The sequence below is a fragment of the Hylobates moloch genome, unplaced genomic scaffold (genome assembly GCF_009828535.3).
Source record: "Hylobates moloch isolate HMO894 unplaced genomic scaffold, HMol_V3 SCAFFOLD_6, whole genome shotgun sequence".
NCBI classification, from domain to species: Eukaryota; Metazoa; Chordata; class Mammalia; order Primates; family Hylobatidae; genus Hylobates; species Hylobates moloch.
The window spans coordinates 71,370,233-71,392,801 of NW_026652281.1; the positions used below are offsets into that span (position 1 = coordinate 71,370,233).

The following is a 22,569-nucleotide window of genomic DNA, read 5'->3' on the forward strand; positions in this document are numbered from 1 at the left end:
CTGTTTTTCCCCTTAATTTTCACGACAGCACCTGGCTGAAGATAAGCTACTAATGGATGGTCCAGGCCCCAGAAACTTAAATAGTTTGGTCATCAATGCTGCTTAACCTTTTCCACTTGCTTCTGTAGCTGAACTTCCTCAAAGACATGCCAACAGCAAACAGGTTTTTAAATTTCTTAAATTCAGAAGTATAACCTAAAATTTTCCAAGTGTATATTCAATAGCCAAGCATTCCATTTCCTTAAAAATGCTATTTTTAGCTTGGTGGAAAAAACACTTTTTTTTTGGAGACATGGTCTCACTTTGTTGCCCAGGCTGGACTGCAGTGGTGCAATCATGGCTCACTGCAGCCTCAACCTCTTGGGCTCAGTTGATCCTCCCACCTCAGCCTCCTGAGCAGCCGGGACCACAGGCATGCTATCGTGCCAGGTTAATTATTTATTTTTTTTTTAATTGAGATGGGGTCTCACTATGTTGCTCAGGCTGGTCTCAACCTCCTGGTCTGAAATGATCCTCTGCCTCAGTCTCCCAAAGTGTTGGCATTATATGCGTGAGCCACCATGCCTGGACAAAAAAACATTTTTGTGTTAGCAAAATTTAAGGTTTTTTGAACTCAATCTATTCCTTGAAACACACGTGAAGAGTCCAGGCCTTAGAAACTTAAAAAGCTTGTTTGTTAACTTATAAAAATTCTGTCTGTTAACAAAATCCTTGTTTAGTTGAAATAATTTTTTCATTGACTATGACTCTAGAAATAATTTATCAAAAATTTTTTGATTTTCAACCTTGAAAAGTACTAGTCATTTTGCTTTAAATTTCCCCTCCTCCCTTCTGCCTGAGGGAGTGCTAGACGGCAAAGGACTCATTCGGCCAGAGAAGACAGCATAGCCCTTTTATGGATTTCCTTTCTGCTCTGACATTTAATTTCTCTCTCACTAGGGAAGAACTGCAGACACTACCCATGATGTCTATAACTCAGAAATTTGAATATATTGTCAATAAGCTTAAATTTTCCTAAGAAGGGATTGAGAGAGAGAGAGAGAGAGAGCTAATCACTCAATGTCTTTGGCAGAAATGTTGCTATTTGTTTTATTTTTTCCTTGCATTTGTTCTTCCAGATCCATTCTCCATGGCCAAGGAAGCTGATCTTCATGGACTACTTCACCTCTGGGTATTGGGTTAAGATTAGGATCAAGGGGAGGCCTCCCAGGAGATCAGAGGGTGAGGGAGAGGCCTCAGTGTGTTCCCTCCTCTACCTGGGCCTTGGGGGCGGTAATGGCTTCCCCTGATTGCTAGTCTCTGGGGGTGCTTCACCACTCCCTATTGGTTCCCTTAACCCTGTCCACACCTTTGCAAATCACCTCTTCATTAAATGCTCTTCAGTTAGGCCCTTAAAGTGTGCCAGGACCGGAAAGATATAATACTAATTTGTTCCAAAGAGATACCAAGCAAATGTTCACATTTATTAATATAGGTTACGTTTTTAAGAGTGAACATAAAGTGACATACTATTTTGTAAGTACATTGATGATAGCATATTTTAATACAGACTAATAAACAATGACAGTAAATCTCCACTGATTTAGATAAAATGAATATAGTCACTAAATTAATAAAACCAGTGCTAGCTTCTACTTACGATACAGTTATATTACTTTTATGTAAGTTATTCTACGGTATTTGGAAATAGTTTGCTCTTTTATTTTTTATTTTTATTTTTTGAGTCGGAGTCTTGCTGTCGCCCAGGCTGGAGTGCAGTGGCGCGATCTCGGCTGACTGCAAGCTCCGCCTCCCGGGTTCACGCCATTCTCCTGCCTCAGCCTCCCAAGTAGCTAGGACTACAGGTGCCTGCCACCACGCCCGGCTAATTTTTTTTGCATTTTTAGTAGAGATGGGGTTTCACCGTGTTAGCCAGGATGGTCTCGATCTCCTGACCTTGTGATCCACCTGCCTCGGCCTCCCAAAGTGCTGGGATTACAGGCGTGAGCCACCGCGCCCGGCCTGCTCTTTTAAATAGATAAACATTTGCCTTGAAACTTTCTATTTTGTTTAAAATGCTACCATGTTTCATAAGAAAAAAGAGATATGTTTCAACCTAATTTCCAAATTACTTTGTGAATTCCACGAAGATTTTCTATACTTGACACTTAGGAGGTTAAAAAATGCTTTTAAAATCTCATTAAGTCTTAAGTAAATGGAAATTATAGAATAATTTTCCTAGATTTCAACGTCAATTCTATTTTCTTCTGTTATTTCTAAGCAGACTGACATGATTGATTCTTAAAAGAAAACCTGATTTGAGCAATCTATTGAGCAAAACATTTGTAAATAAATAGTGCCCAATTAAATCAGACTTATTTTTAAAAAGATATGTCCTGTACTGCATTGTTTTCATTAAGTTATAACCACAAGAAATAGTAACCCAAATGTTCAAAGTTCTTTAGCTGACAGGCCTTGTTTGTGTGAAACATATTACACATACATCACACTCTACGTGTCATCTACTTTGCTCTTGAGGGCAGGTCTCGGTCTTATTCCACTCTGTACGCCCAGCACCTACTGGAGTGGCCACAGCGCATAATGGGTGCTTCCATATCAGAACTGACCTTTCAGAACAGCTACTGGATGTGTTTACACCCAATGGATGGGCAGCCAGAAGTCCATGCCTTCTTTCGTTGTTTTTAAGATGGGTAGAGAAATCTTTCATGGTCATTACCTCCTAGGATATCACATTCTGCTTTGCCAGTTTCTCATAAACATGATCAGTTCACAGCTAATCCCAGGAGGATGGAGCAAATGTGGTGGCCCCAGTCTCACTGCTTTCTGTGAGGCTCAGCAGGAAGGTTTCTGGCCAATCTGTGTCTGACATGGCCCTGGCATGTGTCTGCTGCCTGGAGTCCTCCATCGGGGGCAGACACATGCAGCTCTCAGGAATAGGCTACTCTGAAAGCCAGCCTACATTCACTAGAGGACTCATGCTCAGTTTTGGCTTATGTGTACAGTGTGTAAAATGTAAAAAATACTACCCACATCAAAACAGGGGCTTTTTGTCTGTTTCCATAATTTTAGGAATTCAAATTTGGGTATGTTTAAAATTGAAAACACTAGAACTTCTACACACAGGTAGTACTAAGTCTTATCCCTTAGTAAGTTAAACCTTGCTGTCAAACAATTTCAAAATACACTTATTTGCAAAAGTGGTACAAGCCCAAACTATGGAGTCTCTCACTGTTGATGAACACCATCAAATGTTCAGGGCTAAACTCTACCAACCTAGACTTTGCATATTAAATCAGGGAATCAGAGATTATTTCCATAATTGCTGGGGTGGGGGGGAAAGAGTGTTTTAAAGTGCCTATTCTATACTGCACTGCAAATAATATATATGTGTGCATACATCTACATATACACACATATAAATATGTATATGTCACCTAGCTATATCCAAGTGACATTCATTTATTACTGTAGCATTGCCAATATTCCCTTGGAATAACACGGTCATCTCGTCCTGTTATCTTTCTGGTAATTGACAAAAATACATGCTTGATGGCTCCCATAACAAGCAGGCATACAAGTCGTACATCTGTTATTTTCGGAGGTGAAGTCAATAAAGTTTGGGTGGGGACTAACAGAATCCTCAAGTTATTCACTTTTATAAACTTTTCTTTTTAACCTCCCAGCAGTCCCTTTTCCTAAGTTAACAGCTTTTTGTATATGCTGTTATTCAGGTTACTAGAGCAGGTATCCATTTTACTTGCCATCAACTGCCCACTGCTGTTATAACTACTGGGATCGGAACTTTCTTTGCAGCATAAGATACTGTAGACGTACCTCTGGCACTCAGAAGAAGCGTAATAGTAAATTAGGGGGTCGATGCAGCAGCTTATGCTGCTGACACAGACACAGAGGAGGTAGGCAAAGTAGGCAGCCTCTGTGGTGGAAGTGTGAGAAAGGAATGAGTAATGCGCAATCAGGAGGATGTTTGTGGGTCCAAAGCAAATGATGAAGATGCAGAAAACAGCAGCTGACAGGAACAAAGCCCGAGACTTCTTGCTGCGGTTGGCAACTGTGGAAGAGCTAAGACATCGAATGATAGACACATAACAGACCGTGGAAATGATCAGCGGCACAAAAAAGAAGACAGCAGAGAAGGCTGAGAAGTAGTAGGCATAGTAGCCTTCGAGCAGGGTTTCATTGAGCACATCATGACAGGTGGTGATGTTGAGCCCGGGCACCTGGATGGTTTGCTCCTTGAGGAGCAGAGGCACTACCCCTGCGATGGCCAAAGCCCAGATGGCCAGACAAGTGAAGGAAGCCCTTCCCAGAGTACGCCAGGAGAGGGACTGCATGGGATACACCACAGCCAGAAACCGGTCAATGCTTATGACTGTCATGAGCAAGATAGAGGCGTACATGTTACAGTAAAACGCTGCAGTGACGAAGCGACACAATTCAGACCCAAACTGCCAGTCACTGCCAGAAAAGTAATAGCTGATCTTAAAGGGGAGCACAGACACAAAGAGCACATCTGCCGTGGCCAGGTGCAGCATGTACACCACTGCCGGCTTCTTGACCTTCATTTTCAGGATGAACACAACGATGGCCATGATGTTTAGTGGGAGGCTGACTACAAACACTCCAGTGTACACAGATGGGACAAAGAGTGTCAGCCAGGAGCTGGTCAGATATCCGGAGGCATCTTCTGAGATGAACGCAGGAAGTGGTTTTTGAAGAGGACTGCTTTTATTGACGGAGACTAATCTGTATTCAGTTAACCCACTTTCATTTTTCTCCTCATCCTCCCAAAATGGTTCATATTTATCATTGGGGTTCCTGAGAAGAAATGACCGGGGATCTAAGGTGGCATTTGTTGCTTTTGACTCTGAAAAATAAAATTAAAAAATTTTTAAATGTAAAAAGTGAATGCATCAACAAGGCAAAAGCGACAAGCAGAGAGCATATTTTACTTTTGTTTATGTTTTCTTACTAGGAGAGTGGGTGGTAAAGAGCAGATAATGCACAAATAGACTTTATTAGAGAATAAGCCAACTCAAAATACTGTGCAACATTTGTCTTGATATAAGCAATACTTCCTAAACTCTGCCCCTCAAAGAGACAAAGGTGAATGATAAGTTTTCAGAGATCTACCCTGAAGACATTAGGAAAGGCTGAGTACTTAACACAAAGGGATCAATCAGTGATTTCCACACTAGCCACTGTCTATATAAACAAATCACTCCAAGCTTCCATGACTTCTCTTTCCTCCACATACCTTCATGTGCACACTTTCTCCATTGAGTCTGCAGTCATCCCATGAAACCTGTCCCTTTTCAATGGAAAAATCCACATAGAAAGTTGAGGAGATTTAGGCTGAGCACAGTGGCTCACATCTGTAATCCCAGCACTTTGGGAGGCCAAGGTGGGTGGATCAAGAGGTCAGGAGTTCAAGACTAGCCTGGCCAAGATGGTGAAACCCCATCTCTACTAAAAACATAAAAATTAGCCAGGTGCGGTGGCAGGCACCTGTAATCCCAGCTACTTGGGAGGCTGAGGCAGAAGAATCGCTTGAACCTGGGCAGCAGAGGTTGCAGTAAGCCGAGATCACACCACTGCACTCCAACCTGGGTGACAGAGTGAGTCTCCATCTCAAAAAATGAAAATAAATAGAAATTTAAAAAAAAAAAAAAAAGGAAGTTGAGGGGATTTCTTTTTCTTTAAAATAAATAGAAATTTAAAAAAAAAAAAAAAGGAAGTTGAGGGGATTTCTTTTTCTTTCTTTTTCTTTTTTTTTTTACTTTTTGAGACGGAGTTCACTCTTGTTGCCCAGGTTGGAGTGCAATGGCACAATCTTGGCTCACCGCAACCTCTGCCTCCCGGGTTCAAGCACTTCTCCTGCCTCAGCCTCCCGAGTAGCTGGGATTACAGGCACGTGCCACCAGAGGGGATTTCTTAAAGGTTTTGGAGTTAGAGGCAAATTAATAATGGGATTCAGGACTCCCAATTCTACGGCCATTGTCCATGACAGTAGTTTTCCTCTACAGTCTTTAGTTTGCTTACACAGGAGAATGTGGAAATCTCTCACTATATCTGGGTCCAAATCACAATCCCTGGGGTTATCTCCTAACATAGTCACAAGGTACCCATCATCTCAGTCATTCTTCTACTTCTTTCCTGAACAGGTCAGCAGACCAGCCAATGTTCTTGGCCACTCATGCCAGGTCAACCAAGGTTTTTAGAGTTCAACCAAAAATAGGTGAACACATGGAGGTTCCTGGAAGGTGGTGCTCAAGAGAGGGCATGGAAGCTCTGTGCTCCTTCCCACAATCCCTGCCCTATGCATCTCTACCATGTGGCTGTTCATCTGTATCCTCTGTAATTTTCTTTATAATGAATGGGTAAAGGTGAGTAAAGTGGTTCCCTGAGTTCTGTGAATCATGCTAGCAAATTAATCGAATCTGAGCAGGGGGCCTTAGGAACTCCCAATGTATAGTGTAGTCAGAAGTCTGGAGGCCTAGACATGACTGCCATCTGAAGTGGAAGGCAGCCTTGTGAAACTGAGCCCTTAATCTGTGGAATCTGACTCTATCTCCAGGTAGATAGATAGTGTCAGAATTGAGTTATATTAGAGGTAGATAGTGTCAGAATTGAATTATATTCAAGGATACCCAGCTGGTGTCCACTGGAGAATCTGCAGAATTGGTTGCTTGGTATGTGGAGAAACAAGCTCCAGACATACGGTGCCAGAAGGATTGAGTGAAGTGCTGGGTAAGAGAAAACAGTTTGGGGAAAATAGTTTGGTTTTTCCTATATAACGGCAGTGCCTATATAACATAAAAGGTGACTAAAACCCAGATAGAAAATCTGTAGTCTTTTTGGCCTACAGAACCAGAGGACAGAGTTCAGGGCAATCACAGTCACTGGAAAGTTAGGAGAGAATCCTGGAAAGGAAAAAGTCAGAGAGCGGGAGCCCTAAATTTCAGTATAACTTCTGTCCTAGGGTTTGGCTGACACTTGAACTATGCATTTGTAGGAAAGATGAGAAGCACCTCTGCTAAAGATAAAAGAACAGAAGTGATATTTAAGCTTCTGCTCAAGAGAGAGTCTGCTGCTTGAGTAAAACCAAATTAATTGGCTGCTAAAGCAAAAACACCAATACTCTTTGAAGGAATATAACAAAATCCAGAGTATTTTTTCCTGTAATTTATACAAGAAAATGGTTTATTGGACTTACAGTTCCACATGGCTGGGGAAGCCTCATAATCATAGCAGAAGGCAAGGAGGAGCAAGTCACATCTTACTTGGATGGCAGTGGGCAAAGAGAGAGCTTGTGCAGGGAAACTCCCGTTTTTAAAACCATCTGATCTTGAGAGACCCATTTTACTATCATGAGAACAACACAGGAAAGACCCGTCCCCATGATTCAATCATCTCCTACTGGGTCCCTCCTACAACACACGGGAATTATGGGAGCTACAAGATGAGATTTGGGTGGGGACACAGAGCCAAATCGTTATCACCAGATCCAACCACCCTATACACAAAAGTGATAAACTCTGGACGTCTTGTCCGCCTTCTCTCACACTATATATAACGACCAACTTAAATGGATTAATGGCTTACACGTAAGACCTGAAACTGTAAAACTACTAGCAGAAAACATAGAGGAAAAGCTTCATGACATTGTTCTGGGCAATAATTTTTTGTAATGACCATAAAAGCACAGGCAATAAAAGGAGAAGTAGACAACTGGGACTGTATCAAACTAAAAAGCTTCTGCACAGCAAAGGAAACAATCAACAGTGAAGAGAAAATGTATGAAATGAAAGCAAATATTTGCAAACCATACGTCTGATAAAGGGTTAATACCCAAAATATATAAGGAACTCTTATAACTCAACAGCAAGATAACAAGTCACCTGATTTAAAAATGGGCAAAGGATCTGAATAGACATTTTTCAAAAGAAGACATACAAACGGCCAACAAGTGTATGAAAAAATGCTCAACATCACTAATCAGGGAAATGAACATTTAAACCACAATGAGTTATCACTTCATACCTGTTAAAATGGCTATTATCAAAAAGATGACAGATAACAAGTGTTGGTGAGGATACGGGGAAAGGGAGCCCATCTATACTGATAGTGGGAATTTAAACTGGCATAGCCATTATGAAAAACAGTATGAAGGTTCCTCTAAAACTAAAAATAGAACTATTATATGATACAGCAATTCCACTACTGGGCATACATCCAAAGGAAATAAAATCAGGATGTTGGCCGGGCATGGTGGCTCACACCTGTAATCCCAGCACTTTGGGAGGCCAAGGCGGGTGGATCACCTGAGGTCAGGAGTTTGAGACCCGCCTGGCCAACATGGCAAAACCCTGTCTCTACTAAAAATACAAAAATTAGCCAGGCTTGGTGGTGCATGCCTGTAATCCCAGCTCCTTGGGAGGCTGAGGCAGGAGAATTGCTTGAATGCAGGAGGTGGAGGTTGCAGCGAGCTGAGATTGCGCCACTGCACTCCAGCCTCGCCGACACAGCGAGACCCCGTCTCAAAAAAAAAAAAAAAAAAAAGACCAGGATGTCAATAGCTGCAATCTCATGTTCATTGCAGAATTACTTATAATAGCCCAGTTATGGAATCAGGTATCCACTGATGAATGAATGAATGAATGAATGAATGAATGAATAAAAAATAGGATGTATATACACAGTGGAATACTATTCAGCCTTAAAAAAGAAGGAAATTCTGTCATTTGCATCAACATGGATGAGCCGAGAGGGCATAATGTTAAGTGAAATACGCCAGGCACAGAAAGACAAATATAGCATGATCTCACTTATATGTGGAATAGAAAACAGTTGAACTCATAGAAGCAGAGAAGATAACGGTGGTTAGTAGAGGCTGGGGTTGGATAGGTGGGTAGGGTGGACTGAGGAGACATTGGTCAAAGCGTACAAAATTTCTTTTAAAAGGAATAAGTTAAAAAAAATCTCGTATAATATGGTGACTATAGTTAACAATGTGTTGTATACTTGACAGTTGCTAAGAGAGTAGACTTTAAGTGGTCTCACCACAAAAAAATGGTATTTGAGGTAATACGTGTTATGTTTGATTTAGCCATCTCACAAGTTATGCATATTTCAAAACATTATGTTATACACTATAAATATACATAACTTTTTGTCAAATAAAAGAAAAAGAGGGCTGCCAGGCGTGGTGGCTCACACCTGTAATCTCAGCACTTTGGGAAGCCCAGGTGGGAGGACAGGTTGAGCCTGGGAGATTGAGGCTACAGTGAGCTACCATCACACCATCGCACTCCAGCCTGGGCAACAGAGCGAGACTCTGTCTCCAAAAAAAAAAAAAAGTGACCCAGTCTTAAGTAAACAGACAGTGAGCAGAAATCAACCTCAAGTTGACCCAGATGTTAGAATTAGCAGATAAGGATTTTGAAGACTGTATTACAACCATGTGCAAAAAAAAAAAAAGAAAAATATTTTATTGAAATGAACTGAAAATAGGAAATATCAGCAAAGAACTACCAAGTGGAAATTCTAGAAATAGAAAATAAAATACAATTTCCAAAATGAAGAGCAAAGCTAGAGTAGTACCAACTCAGAGACAGGAGAGCAGAGCCTGGCAGTGTAGGGTTGAGGTCAAGCTACCTAAGCAAAGTTGGGAGAGGGTCTCCAGACAATGAAGGGGTGGCCTGGCAGGAGATCTGTCACGGGAAAGGAATGAATGTCTCCAGTGATGAATGTGAATACACACTTGTGTCTAGATTGATCCTTAAGGGTAAGAACTGTTCCTGTTAATCTCTGAACCTCCAGTACCCTGTGCCCTGCATGTGGTAGGCACATATTTGTATTCTAATATTGACTTTGTTCAGGAATCACTTATCTGAATTAAGCTCAGAATCATTAAAATGGGGCCGGGCGCGGTGGCTCACGCTTGTAATCCCAGCACTTTGGGAGGCCGAGGCGGGCGGATCACGAGGTCAGGAGATCGAGACCACGGTGAAACCCCATCTCTACTAAAAAATAAAAAAAATTAGCCGGGCGTGGTGGCGGGCGCCTGTAGTCCCAGCTACTTGGAGAGGCTGAGGCAGGAGAATGGCGTGAACCCAGGAGTCAGAGCTTGCAGTGAGCTGAGATTGCGCCACTGCACTCCAGCCTGGCGACAGAGCAAGACTCCATCTCAAAAAAAAAAAGAATCATTAAAATGGAATTCTAATTCCTGTCTGGCCTACAGATCTGGCAACTGGAGCATCCCGTGTGAAACAGGACATACATTCACTTGGGAAACTATAACAATTAAGCAGTTTAAGAAATTACTATTATCCTTCCTCTCCCACTTCCATGTAGTGTGATTTTATACCCAATTGTTTGCTCACTTAATTAAGTTAAAAGGAAATCTAGGTTCATCTTCCCTCCTACTTAGCAATGTTTATAGTTTTTTAGTACAATGAGGGAATGAACAAGTTGTAAATTATATAGCTCTAGGGTTCAGAGCTATAAATCAAATTTCGAATTCACAATCTTTTCTGGAAGTATCACTCTCTTACCTTTTCAATGCATGTAACTTACTCTGTGTTCACCTTGCCCCAGTCACACAGAAGCCTGACCTTGGTATCAACAGCCCCTGTGGATGTGAGGCTGTTCTCAAGATCACAATGAGTGTGTGGGAGCTGAAAGAAAAGAATGAACGCTTCTGGCACTTAAAAAAATTTTTTTATTTTTCATTTTTTTTTGTTTGTGGTTCTGGCACTTTAATATCACAAAAACATGCATATGCAAAAATGCTGACCTAGAGGAACCTTTTATTTATTTATTTTTGAGATGGAGTCTTGCTCTGTCACCCAAGCTGGAGAGCAGTGGTGCGATTTTGGCTCTCTGCAACCTCCGCCTCCCCAGTTCAAGCGATCCTCCTGCCTCAGCCTCCCAAGTAGCTGGGATTACAAGCATGCACCGCCATGCCCAGCTAATTTTTTTTTTTTTTTTTTGAGACGAAGTCTCGCTCTTTCACCCAGGCCGGACTGCAGTGGCGCTATCTCTATCTCGGCTCACTGCAAGCTCCGCTTCCCGGGTTCACGCCATTCTCCTGCCTCAGCCTCCCGAGTAGCTGGGACTACAGGCGCCCGCCACCAGACCCGGCTAATTTTTTGTATTTTTAGAAGAGATGGCGTTTCACCGTGTTAGCCAGGATGGTCTCAATCTGACCTCATGATCCACCCGCCTTGATCTCCCAAAGTGCTGGGATTACAGGCGTGAGCCACCGCGCCTGGCCGCCCAGCTAATTTTTGTATGTTTAGCAGAGATGGGGTTTCACCATGCTGGCCAGACTGGTCTCAAACTCCTCGCCTCAAGTGATCCACCCACCTCAGCCTCCCAAAGTGCTGGGATTACAGGCATAAGCCACTGCACCTGGCCAAGGAACCTTAAAATAATGCAATTCTCCTCTGCAGTTTTGGAAGCCTGGCCAGTTTATGGGCTTTTGTGATGCACAGAGGAGAAAAAGTGGACATGAATATGCACACTTACATACATGAATCAAGATGACACCTAAGAGATACAATGTGAAACTAATAAATACTAACAACTAAGCTCTTCAGATACTATCACTTAGTCTGAAAATAAAACTGTCACTAGACTTTACTCTGTATTTAGTACTTAGGCAATAAGTACTTGTTTTAAAAAACATCTTCTCTGGGTAGGCCTCAGGCAGTACAGTACTTCCAACAGAAACATTATACTTGTGGAAACATGAAATTTTTATAGGCTAGAGCTCAGGAAGAATGTATAATCTCTTGGTTAAATATCACTGCCTAAGGTGTTACCTTTTCTTGATACTATAGGTTTGATATTCTGGTTTTTGTGAAATTAAAGAATGTCAGAAAAAAAAAAAAAGGAAAAAAATGTAGTATATACCAGCATCAAAGAAAGGACAAAACCAATGCAAGGTGACTAGATAATTCCAACTAGCTCAAGACCCTTAGGCTGAAATTTGAGTTTAAGTATCTCGCTTTTCCTCCAGTCCTAGCACAACTCAGGTCAAGGAGAAAGTGCTTGTGAGGGTGCCCAAATCTCTCATCATTCATCTCTGGTTTTTTTTGTTGTTGTTGTTAAGCGATGTTTCACAAAAAAGGCAGCAGAGGTCCTAAATTCAGTTCTCATACTATTTGCTAAGTTTCACTTAATTTAGCCTTCTCTAAATTGCTCTAGAATAGTTTTGTTATCAAATACAGCAAATTATTAAATAGTTTAAATACGGACTCTTTAACTCTGGAGATTTTTTTAAATTAGTGAGTTAGGCAACACGTTTTCTGACCGTGATGAGATCTATCCTGGAAGCAGAGGGGTGACTAGAGGATCACTGAATGTCCCATTTGATCCTGGGATTTATACCACACCAGCATTCCATGACACACCAAGCCTTGGTTTTGACTCACAGTTCTGCCCTTCGGGGCTCATGCTTTTTCAGAGTTAACAAAGCAGAAGTCCCAGGACTTCGCTCACATTCACACACAGAGCACAACAGTTGAAACAACACTACAGGCTAAAGAAAAATGAAGAGGAGGGCAGGAAAATAACAGAAACACACCAACTCTGTCAAGTGGAAAACAGCAGCATTACTGGAATGCTTTACCCCCTCAGATTCAAACAAACACCATTTTCCAATGAAAAGAACGGGGGCTCCTTAAAGAAATGACTAGTTCCAGATCTGGGGTAGGAAATACACAAGATGAACATTGAACATCTTCAAAGAATATCAGGGTTAGGTCAAAAAGACTCTGGAGTCAATCTGAAAGGGCTCCCATTGACCAAAGATGTGACGTTTTGATCATCAATTTGACCATCAAAAGAATAATGATGGAAATGAATCAAAACATTTCATACATGTTAAGATCCACAAGTTGAAGACGCAGTCAGCCAGATCCAGTATGCAGAAAAGTACGACAGACGGCTTAGTTTCTTTGACAAACAAATAGCAATAAAAAAGGGGTGACGGGGGCAGTTACGGATTAAAATGTAATGGTGGACCTTGTTTGAACCTGATTCAAACAAACCAACTGTTAAAAGGTATTTATGAGACAATAAGGTAAATATGAACACTGACTGATTATCAGATGATATTAAGGAATTGTTAGGCTGGGCACGGTGGCTCACGCCTGTAATGCCAGCACTTTGGGAAGCCGAGGCAGGAGGACTGATTGAACCCAGGAGTTCCAGACCAGCCTGGGCAACACAGCAAAATCCTATGTCTACTAAAATAAATACAAAAATTAGCTGGTCGTGGTGGTGTGTGCCTGTAGTCCCAGCTACTTTGGAGGCTGAGGCAGGAGGATTGCTTGAGCCCAGGAGGTTGAGGCTGTGGGTGAGCCATGATTGCGCTGCTGAACTCCAGCCTTAGCAACAGAGTAAGAATGTGTCTCAAAACAAACAAACAAACAAACAAAAAAAACAGAAGGAATTGTTCAGTTTTGAGGTATTATAATTGTATTGTGGTTATGTGAAAAAAAGAGTTCTAATCTCTAAGGATGTTTACTGATATATTTATGAATGACATAATATGATATCTAGGATTTGCTTTAAAATTATACAGTTGGGGGAGGAGGAAAGTTGAGGGTTTAGATAAAACAAGATTGGTGATATGTAAATAATGTTGAAGCTGGATGATGGGTATGGGGAGTAACTATACTGTTCATCTTTGGGTATGTTTGAAAACTCCCATAATAAAAGTTAAACAAACAAACAAATACTTTATGCATGTTTATTTGCCACTAGAAGTTAAAGGCAAGGGTTTTTGCTTTTTTCTTTTGTCCTAGTTCTGAAGGGGAAAATGGTCTTGCATGCTTGTGTGAAGATTGTCTTATATTTAGATAATTTATTTGGTATCAACTCTTCAAAAGCTTTTCTGGAATATGGAAGCATTGGTGTATGAAAAAACCTTACCATCTTTTTGAGCACATACTATGTGCCAGATACTTCACTTGCCTTAGTTCATATAATTCTAACATTTCTATGAGATGAGCATTATAACTACCATTTTATAAATGACAACATGGAGGCACAGAGAGAGGCTAAGTAACTAATCCAAAGTCACACAACTATGAAGTAGAGGAGCCAGGATTTGAACCTAGATCTGCCCAGCTCCAAAGGTCATACCTTTTGACCACACCACACTATTCTCTCTTTAAAAACTTGTGATTCATGACCTACTCCTAAAAGAGTACCATCTTTTTCTCTTATCATTTCGCCAAACAAATGAATCTGCCCATCCTTTCAGCTACAGAAGGCAGTATGTGGATATGTGAATGGCTAGCTTAACGTGATGATGCCCAAAGCTGTTGCTTGGGAATTCTGGAGTCCTACTGACTTTGGCTGCACACCAACCACACATGCCAACAATTGGGCCCTTACACACAGGAGAGAGATAGCAGGGAGACATTCAAGGACAAAACAGAAAAATACATCTTTAAAACACTGTTCTAGATGGAGCAGATGTAAGAGCAGTAAGTGAACAAAAATCTCTGCTACAGAAAAAGCAGAATTAAAGACTAAATTCTTTTTTTTTTTTGATACAGAGTCTCACTCTGTCTCCCAGGCTGGAGTGCAGTGGCACGATCTTGGCTCGCTGCAACCTCTGCCTCCTGGGTTCAAGAGATTCTCCTGCCTCAGCCTCCTGAGTAGTTGTGCACCACCACGCCCGGCTAATTTTTGTATTTTTAGTAGAGACGGGGTTTCACCATGTTGGCCAAGCTGGTCTCCAACTCCTGACCTTAAGTGATCTGCGCCTCAGCCTCCCAAAGTGCTGGGATTACAGGCGTTAGCCACCGTGCCCAACCTAAAGGTAGAATTCTTGACTGACTGGGGGTCAGAAGAAGCTGCCAATATCAGAGGCCTCCTCTCCTCCCATTCCATGTCCTGGAGCAGGTACTCCTCTGGAAGCATAGGAAAGCAGGCCTAAGAGGAAGCTGGGAGAAGGGAAGTTGCAGGGAAGTAAATGCAGGTGTACCCAACGCCACAGCAGGCATGAAGACTACATAAGAAAGTGTGTGGGCTCTTGCCTGGAGCAGCCTGGAGGCCAGAGCCTGACGCAGGGTGAGGATGCTAGCAGGTCTTGCCCGGGAACTACTCAGATTCCCCGGCTTTCCCCATTCTCCCAGGTCTGTTCTCCACGAAAAGTTACAGGTCCTGAGCTCTCTGTCTTGGGAATGCTGATGTCTACTCTCCAACAAGACATCTAGCTAAAATGAAAACTAATTCACAGTCAAGGATGTTAATGATCACCAATTCCTCCCCAGGGTTGGGGATGGGGACAGCTTTGTACTGTACAAAGTACTGTGAGTTGTACTATAAAAACTGTCCCCATGCCCAACCCTGCCCGAGTCCTTCTGCAGTTTGTATATCTGAACTCAAATAAATTAGGTTCTAGCTATGATAAGGACAATAATAAACAACAGTTCCAGGAAAACAGAACTCTTCCTGAAAAGCTAATAAGGCCTTTGAGTTGGCTACCATAGGAATATTCATGTAGCTGCTGCGATATGTTTTAAATTATGGTATAGATTTAGCAATGGCTATGAAATCAATTCACAAGATTGCAATAAGCATTAAAAATAGAATATAGTGTGGAAAATATCAAAATGCATACAATGCAGTAAAGGTGGGCACTGTTTGGTAAAACTTTTGTTTCATGTTTACATATACACTATGATTGTCCACACATATTTATTGAAAACACACACCCCTACCATATCACAATGTGAAGTGTTGTTTCTACAGTTCTTACTGTTGGTTACCAAAGAGGAAAATACTGTACTGGTAAACACTATTCTATAATACTAATACCTGATTTTTAATTCATCATAGACTTGAAGTATAAGTAGATTACATAATGTCTTTTCCTAAAGTTATATAAATTTGTTTTCAAGGGCAAATTACAGATTATTCCTGTTGTTTCAAAAGGTCACTTACTTTTGAAAGCAAATAATGTATATAGGACCGTCAGGGCCCTTTAGGTGGCTTCCTCCAAGTACCACGACAAGGTCAGCGTGGGAGAGGGTTTCGGGGAAGTGAAAAGCTCATACCCAGAAAAAAAATTCTCAGTATATAGAGAGAGCTATTTATGACGAAAATTTTAGGCACAAGCAAGAGAAAGAAAAAGGCAGAATGAAAGAAATCGCAAAAAAGGAAACAAACAGAAAATTATGAATGGTAAAACTATGGTAAAACTCAACGCCAGCATCATAGTCAAAAATAAACCAAGGCCCTGGGTCCTAATAACTCTTCTAACGAGGATGTTTTTGTGAGTATCCGCAGTGGAAGGGGAGCCTAGGTACTCATGAAAACTAGTTAAAGACTGGGCATGGTGGCTCACGCCTGTAATTCTAGCACTTTGGGAGGCCAAGGTAGGTGGATTGCTTGATCCCAGGAGTTCGAGACAAGCCTGGGCAGTGTGATAAAACCTTGTCTCTACCAAAAATACAAAAATTAGCCAGCCATGGTGGCGGGTGCCTGTAGCCCAGCTACTCTGGAGGATGAGTTAGGAGGACAGCTTGAGCCTGGGAGGCAGAGGTTGCAGTGAGCCAAGTTTGTACCACTGCGCACCAGCCTGAGTAAGACAGCTAGACCCTGCCTCAGAAAAACAGCAACAGCAACAACAACTTTAACCCACCTAAAGTTAAGTTCCCCAGACACTAAGACCACATATTATATGATTCTATTGATATGAAATATCAAAAATAGGTAAATCCATAGAGAAAAAAGGCAAACTGGTGGTTCCTGGGGGTAGGGGGAAGGGAGAATGGGATCTGACTGCTTACTGGTTTCCTTTCGGGGAGATGACAGCATTTTGGAAGTAGGTAGGGGTTTACAGTGTACATTGTACACTGTAAATGTACTAAATACCAATGAATTGTACACTTTAAAATGGTTAATTTTATGTTATGTGAATTTTACCTTAGTTTTATTATTTTTATTTTTAAAAATTTAAATGATTAATTTAAATTTAAAACTTTCATTTATTAAATATTTTGAAGACAGCGTCTCTCCCGCTCTGTTGCCCAGGCTGGAGTGTAGTCACGTGACCATGGCTCACTGCCACCTTGAACTCCTGGGCTCAGGCCATCCTCCCAGTCTCCCAAGTGCTGGGACTACAGGTACACACCACTGTGCCTGGCTAATTTTTAATTATTTTTTTTAATAGAGATGGGGTCTTACTATGTTGCCTAGGCTGGTCTCAAGCAATCACCTGGCCTAAGGTTCCCAAAGTTCTGGGATTACAGGTGTGAGCCACTGCACCTAGACCCTGAGAACCTGCTATGCTGATATGTTCTATAAAAATAAAGGCAAAACCACTAAAAAAATTATTAGATATAGATAGGTAGGTAGACAGATAGACAGTAGGGTAGAAAATTACTTGCTGACTCATAAGAAATCTGACTTTCAGGCTTTGCAGAGCCTTCTGGTCTGCTTAGGGTAGAACCACTGTTCAGTTTTGTGTCTTTCTGTTTAGGTTTACCAGCAATATTTCTTGTAACATCTGATTAACTAGTGTACTCATGAGTAGAGACCTTTTCAGAGCCTGCCTTATCATCTGTTAGTAAAAGTAAATGAGAGAATACCACAGTCCATGCATAAATGCTTACTAAATACCCCCCTGTGCTGGGCCTGGGCTACCAAGGCGATAGGGCACAGACTTTACCTCTATATTTTGATGAAATATCAAAAATAGGTAAATCCATACTGTACTAGGGAGCACAGTGGGGTTACTTCTCTACTGTAAGAGGGGCTGGGAGTCTAGATGGCTTCCTTTCTATAGGGGGTGTTAGAGAAAGCCTGCACTTCGGAGAGACAGGCCTGTGGTCAACTCCCAATTCCACCTCTTTTTTTTTGAGATAGAGTCTCACTCTGTTGCTCAGACTGGAGTGCAGTGGCACAATCTCAGTTCCCTGCAACCTCTGCCTTCCAGGTTCAGGCAATTCTGGTGCCTCAGCCTCCCAAGTAGCTGGGACTACAGGTGTGCACCACCACGCCCAGCTAATTTTTTTATTTTTAGTAGAGACAGGGTTTCACCATGTTGGTCAGGCTGGTCTCAAACTCCTGGCCTCAAGTGATCCCCCTGCCTTGGCCTCCCAAAGTGCTGGGATTACAGGCGTGAGCCACCGCACCCAGTCCCAATTCCACCTCTTTCTCAACTTGTGACTTAACCATTCTGGGTCTCTGTTTTATAACCAGTAAAATGAGTATGACATCTGCTTAAAGGGCTGTTGTGAGAAATAAATAAGATAGTATGTGTAACGTCCCTAAGCAGGATGTCAGCTGTAGTCAGTGCTCCATAGACAATAGCTGTTTTTAATTAAACATGAACGTGGCGGGTATGGGATATGGGGAGGGCATTCCGGCCAGAGGGCGTGGCATGCGGACAGAAGCCAGAGAAAGCATAGCTCCTTGAAGGGAGGATCTAGAGGATGGGGCTGGGTGAACTGGAGGGTGAGTAATAGGAGATGGCTGGAGAGGGGCTGGGGACCCTCCTGCAAGGGGAGGAGCACTTTCTTCCATGCCACAGAATTGGACTTGACTCTGCGGGTAGCAGGGTAGCAAGTGGAACTGCCCACAGAGTTCTCTCTGTCATAGTCACCACCAGCTATTCTTGAACACTTTAACCGTCTAGAGCCTCATAAAATTCATAAACATCACCTTTTACTCTTGGATGTTGGCCCTTTTAATGATCACATATCATCTCACTTAAATTGTCTAGACGAATGTAAACTGGTTGATGAATTTACACATTTCTCAACAACTATCTGCTGAGTGAACATTCGTTTCAGTCACCATGGGGATAAATAAAACTTTATAATCTTAGCTGGGAAAATGAGACACACACACAAAGTGACAAGGCAGGAAATGCCAAAATGAGTGGGAACAAAAAGTCAGAAAGTGCTGCAGGAAGGCTCAGCTTGGTGGTCAGGGCCAGCCCTGGGAGGGCTTCACAGTCCCTCTTAGCACACAGAGCTGGTAATCCTGGGCAATAAACTCTATCACAGCGGTGGCGGTTCAAGGATGGGAGGAACTGTTGGATGCCTCGGAGTCCCAGCACCACTACCTTATGACAGACAATGTTTAGAATTGCCAATGCATGGTGGTAATAAAAAGTAAACCTATCTTGGGTTGATTTTATTAGTGATTTTATATTTTCTAAACACAAAGCCCTACTTATGCCTAATTGCTTGCACCCAGGGTGGGTGGACTGCCCATTCCCTGCGCCCCCGGCCCTCCCCGCCCGCGGCCATTTGCTTAGCTACTGTCTCTGGGTATTAGTTTCAGAACCAGCAAAAGGGGATAAATACCCACCTTAACAAGGTGTTCTGACAAGGTGAAATGAGACAATCTAAGTGAAAATTCCTTCTGGCCCAGGGCTTGACATGGAATACTGCACTTAGCAAGCGCTCCTTTTCCTCTATCATACTCCTTTCTTCTTTCCCTCCCAAAGTGGTTCCAGAATCCAGTGTTGATAAACTAGCCAAGTTCATCCACCTGCCTTTTGTCTACACCAGCACTGTCCATATTAACATGCACCACTCCTCCCATGAGGATGTAAGAAGCTTGGCAGAAACCAGTACCCTTTAACTTCACTCCCTAATGAAGCTACACACCTTGCTGGGAGGCTACTGTGAGAAAGGGTGGCTACAGTGGATGCAGCATTTCTATAAGCCCTGTTCTCCACCCCATGATCCAAATCTCAAACAAAACACTGGATTCTCAAGAGCTTGTCCTCAAACTACGTTGCGCAAATTACATAATGGTATGTGAAATCATATCTCATCGCAAACAATTTTTCAGGAGTTCTCGGTGTGCTCTCAAACACTCTCGGCAACAATGCTCACTTATCTGCAGGCAGGCTACTTACTGCTAAACACTGGGCCCCTGTCTAGAGCTCTTAGTTTTCCTAAAAGCATCTCAAAACTCACCCTGAACAAAGACAGAGGGGCGAGAACATGCTATGTCTTTGTCACCTCTTAATCTTGATGTGTCTACACTTTTTTTTTGAGCGTGGGAGCAATATAGAGTGCACATTCTTTTAGCGATAACAAGAAAACCCGCTAGAACTTCTTTCAGCGTAAAAAAAAAAATGGCTCAAAGCTTATAAAATACTATTGTTATTAGGAAATTCAAAAACACTTTTCTCACTTTCTAATTAGCGCCTTTACAGGCTAAAAACAACTCATCTGTCCTGCTTTCGGGGAAAGGGACATAGAAAATAGTTGACCAAATAAATTAATCAAATTTATTTATTTGGTCAAGTAGCCAGATACTTAAAAGACTACTAGTGGGGAAAATATTCTAGGGGAGCAACCTTCTTGCAGTGGATCAGAAATCTCGTTAAGAAATACTGGGATCCCACAGTGTTCGAGGGAGCCTGGTCCTGGGGAGGGATCTCTCTTCAACTCACTTAGAAGGAATGGGTTCTAGGTAACAACAAAATCCTCCCCATGCCCCCTCCCCCCGCTCCACGCGGAGCCTCTGCTATTGTCGCCATACATCTCGCACCGTGCGCACCTCCTGGACACAAGGCCGGATCGGGGGCTGCTGGTACTGATTCTCTGCTAAACATGCCAAGGGACTGCCTGGGCTTTTCTCTACACCACTTTTCTCGCCTGTAAAGTGTGCAAGAAAAAGCTTCCAACAAAGCCAAACTTCAGCGGCAGCGGTTCGCCACTTTATATTTTAAATATCAGAACGTTTATTGGTGGAGCAATGTGAGAGCTTTTCTTTTGGGGGGTGGTCCTGGAAGAAACAGGCTACACAATGACAAGTGCAACGCAGGACTGCAGGCTCCCCCAGGGGGCTTCCGCTCCATCCTCCTCCATATCCAACACCCCGTGGCAGGCGGGCTGCACCCTCCAAGATCGAGTCCAAAGGGGCATCGGCTGGGCCCGCGAAGGGGGTGGCACGCCCCACCTAAACGTGACTGGGAAAAACTCTAGATCTCAGCCCAAATGCCAGTTTGGCTTTCGGAGGAAACTGAGGCAGGGGTGAGGAGAAGGCGCAAGAGTGACCCCCGCAGTCTCCCCTCGGCGTCCCTCCGCCCGCGCACCCCATTCCCGTGCAGCTCTCACCTGGCCTGCCGGCCCGGGTGCGGGCAGACAACAGCGGGCCGCACAGACTGAAGCAGGCGGCCACCAGCAGCAGCCGCCGCGGCCCCATTGTCCCGGGCTCCGCGCGGCGCTGCTCCGGGAGGCTGCCCTGCCTCGGGCTGCTCCGCTTCACCCTCTCTCCTGACTTCTGCGGGTCGGGGAGCTGGTCTTCGCGGCAGGCAAAGCGCGGGGTGCCCGCGGGTAAGATCAGGGTCCGAGCGACCCTCGGCGAGCGCTGTGTCTGGGGCGGTGAGCGGGGTGGGGCGGGACTAGGGCGCGCGGGCGCGCGGGCGCGAGCGAGGAAGGGCGCCCCCCGGCGCGCAGTGAGAGTCTCTGCGCTGCCGCCGCTCGGCGCCCCCTCCCCGCGGTCCCTCCGCCGCCGCCCGCAAGCCCCTCTGGCTGTATGCCTCCCGCCCCGCCCCGCCCTACTGGGGGGCCCTGGCCGCCGGCCACTGCCGGGCCTAGAAGTCAAAATGAGAAGTTTTTACCTCTGGGCGCCGTTGATTTGCGAAGCTGTCAGTGACTCAGACTGGCGGAGTCCTTGGAATGGGGCCGCACTTCTCGCCGGCTGCTTCCCGCGGCCGTCTGGACCCTCCTGGGATGTGGAGACGTCGACAGTGGACGCCCCGGCCAGGATGCGTCCACGCCCTGCAGCCCTGCAGCCCCGCAGCCCTGGCGTGGCCTCCCGTCCTCCCTCCCTCCGTGTGGGACACCGGCAAAGTTGTTTTCGCTAAAAGTGTAAAAGGGACTTCTGCTTTTGTAACGTGGGGATCATGGATTTAAAAGTTTATGATGTAGTGACAGGGTTGCCCCTAAATGAGAAAGGGCCCTTGAGTTTGGACAGAATTCTTGAACTTTCATGCGTCTCTCTTTATTTCGCGAAGTTAGGCGTTTCATACGCCGGGCACTCGTTTCCCCCACGCGCAGACTGCGAGTGGAATTGGAAGAGCGGCTTCTCCCGCTTCCTCCCCGCGCGGCCTCGCGGAGCTCTTCCCTTTCCTGCGCGGCCTCGCGGAGCTCTTCCCTTTCCCGCGCCGCCCGCCGGGGTCACCTGCGCATCCGGGGAGGAGGGCGCGCGTCTGCAGGTGAGGCCGGCGTTCTAGGGCCGCGGGCGCCCAGGAGAGAAGGGGCCTGGTAACTTTCCAAGTGTCCTTCACACGTTCTTGAACGATATTACAGTTTGTTTTGTTTTTGAGGCAGGGTCTTGCCCTGTCGCCCAGGCTGGAGTGCAGTGGCGCCAACACGGTTCACTGCAGCCTCTATCTCCCGGGCTCAGGCCACCCTTTCGCCCCAGCCTCCGGATTAGCTGGGACCACAGAAAGGCGCGCGCCACCATGTCCGGCTAATTTCACTCCTGGCCTCAAGCGATCCTCCTGCCTCAGCCTCCTAAAGTGCTGGGATTACAGGCGTGAACCACCGC

At 44.0% G+C, this 22,569-nt stretch overlaps 1 protein-coding gene across 1 annotated transcript; it reads right to left on the reverse strand.

Annotated features, from left to right (window-relative positions):
- Positions 1-1,442: 1,442 nt before the first annotated feature.
- On the reverse strand, positions 1,443-21,400 carry F2R (coagulation factor II thrombin receptor). The gene is made up of 2 exons (XM_032157011.2): positions 21,132-21,400; positions 1,443-4,885 (listed from the first exon to the last, which is right to left on the reverse strand). The coding sequence occupies exons 1-2, from the start codon at positions 21,217-21,219 to the stop codon at positions 3,696-3,698; spliced, it is 1,278 nt and encodes a 425-aa protein (XP_032012902.1). The 5' UTR covers positions 21,220-21,400; the 3' UTR covers positions 1,443-3,695.
- Between the last annotated feature and the right edge of the window lie 1,169 nt (positions 21,401-22,569).

Bases quoted from the DNA above. Each gene is read 5' to 3' on its own strand.
- F2R (XM_032157011.2), bottom strand. From the start codon at position 21,219: ATGGGGCCGCGGCGGCTGCTGCTGGTGGCCGCCTGCTTCAGTCTGTGC. The intron at 4,886-21,131 runs GTGAGAGCTGCA...TTTATTTTTCAG, and splicing joins CACCCGGGCCGGCAGGCCAG to AGTCAAAAGCAACAAATGCC.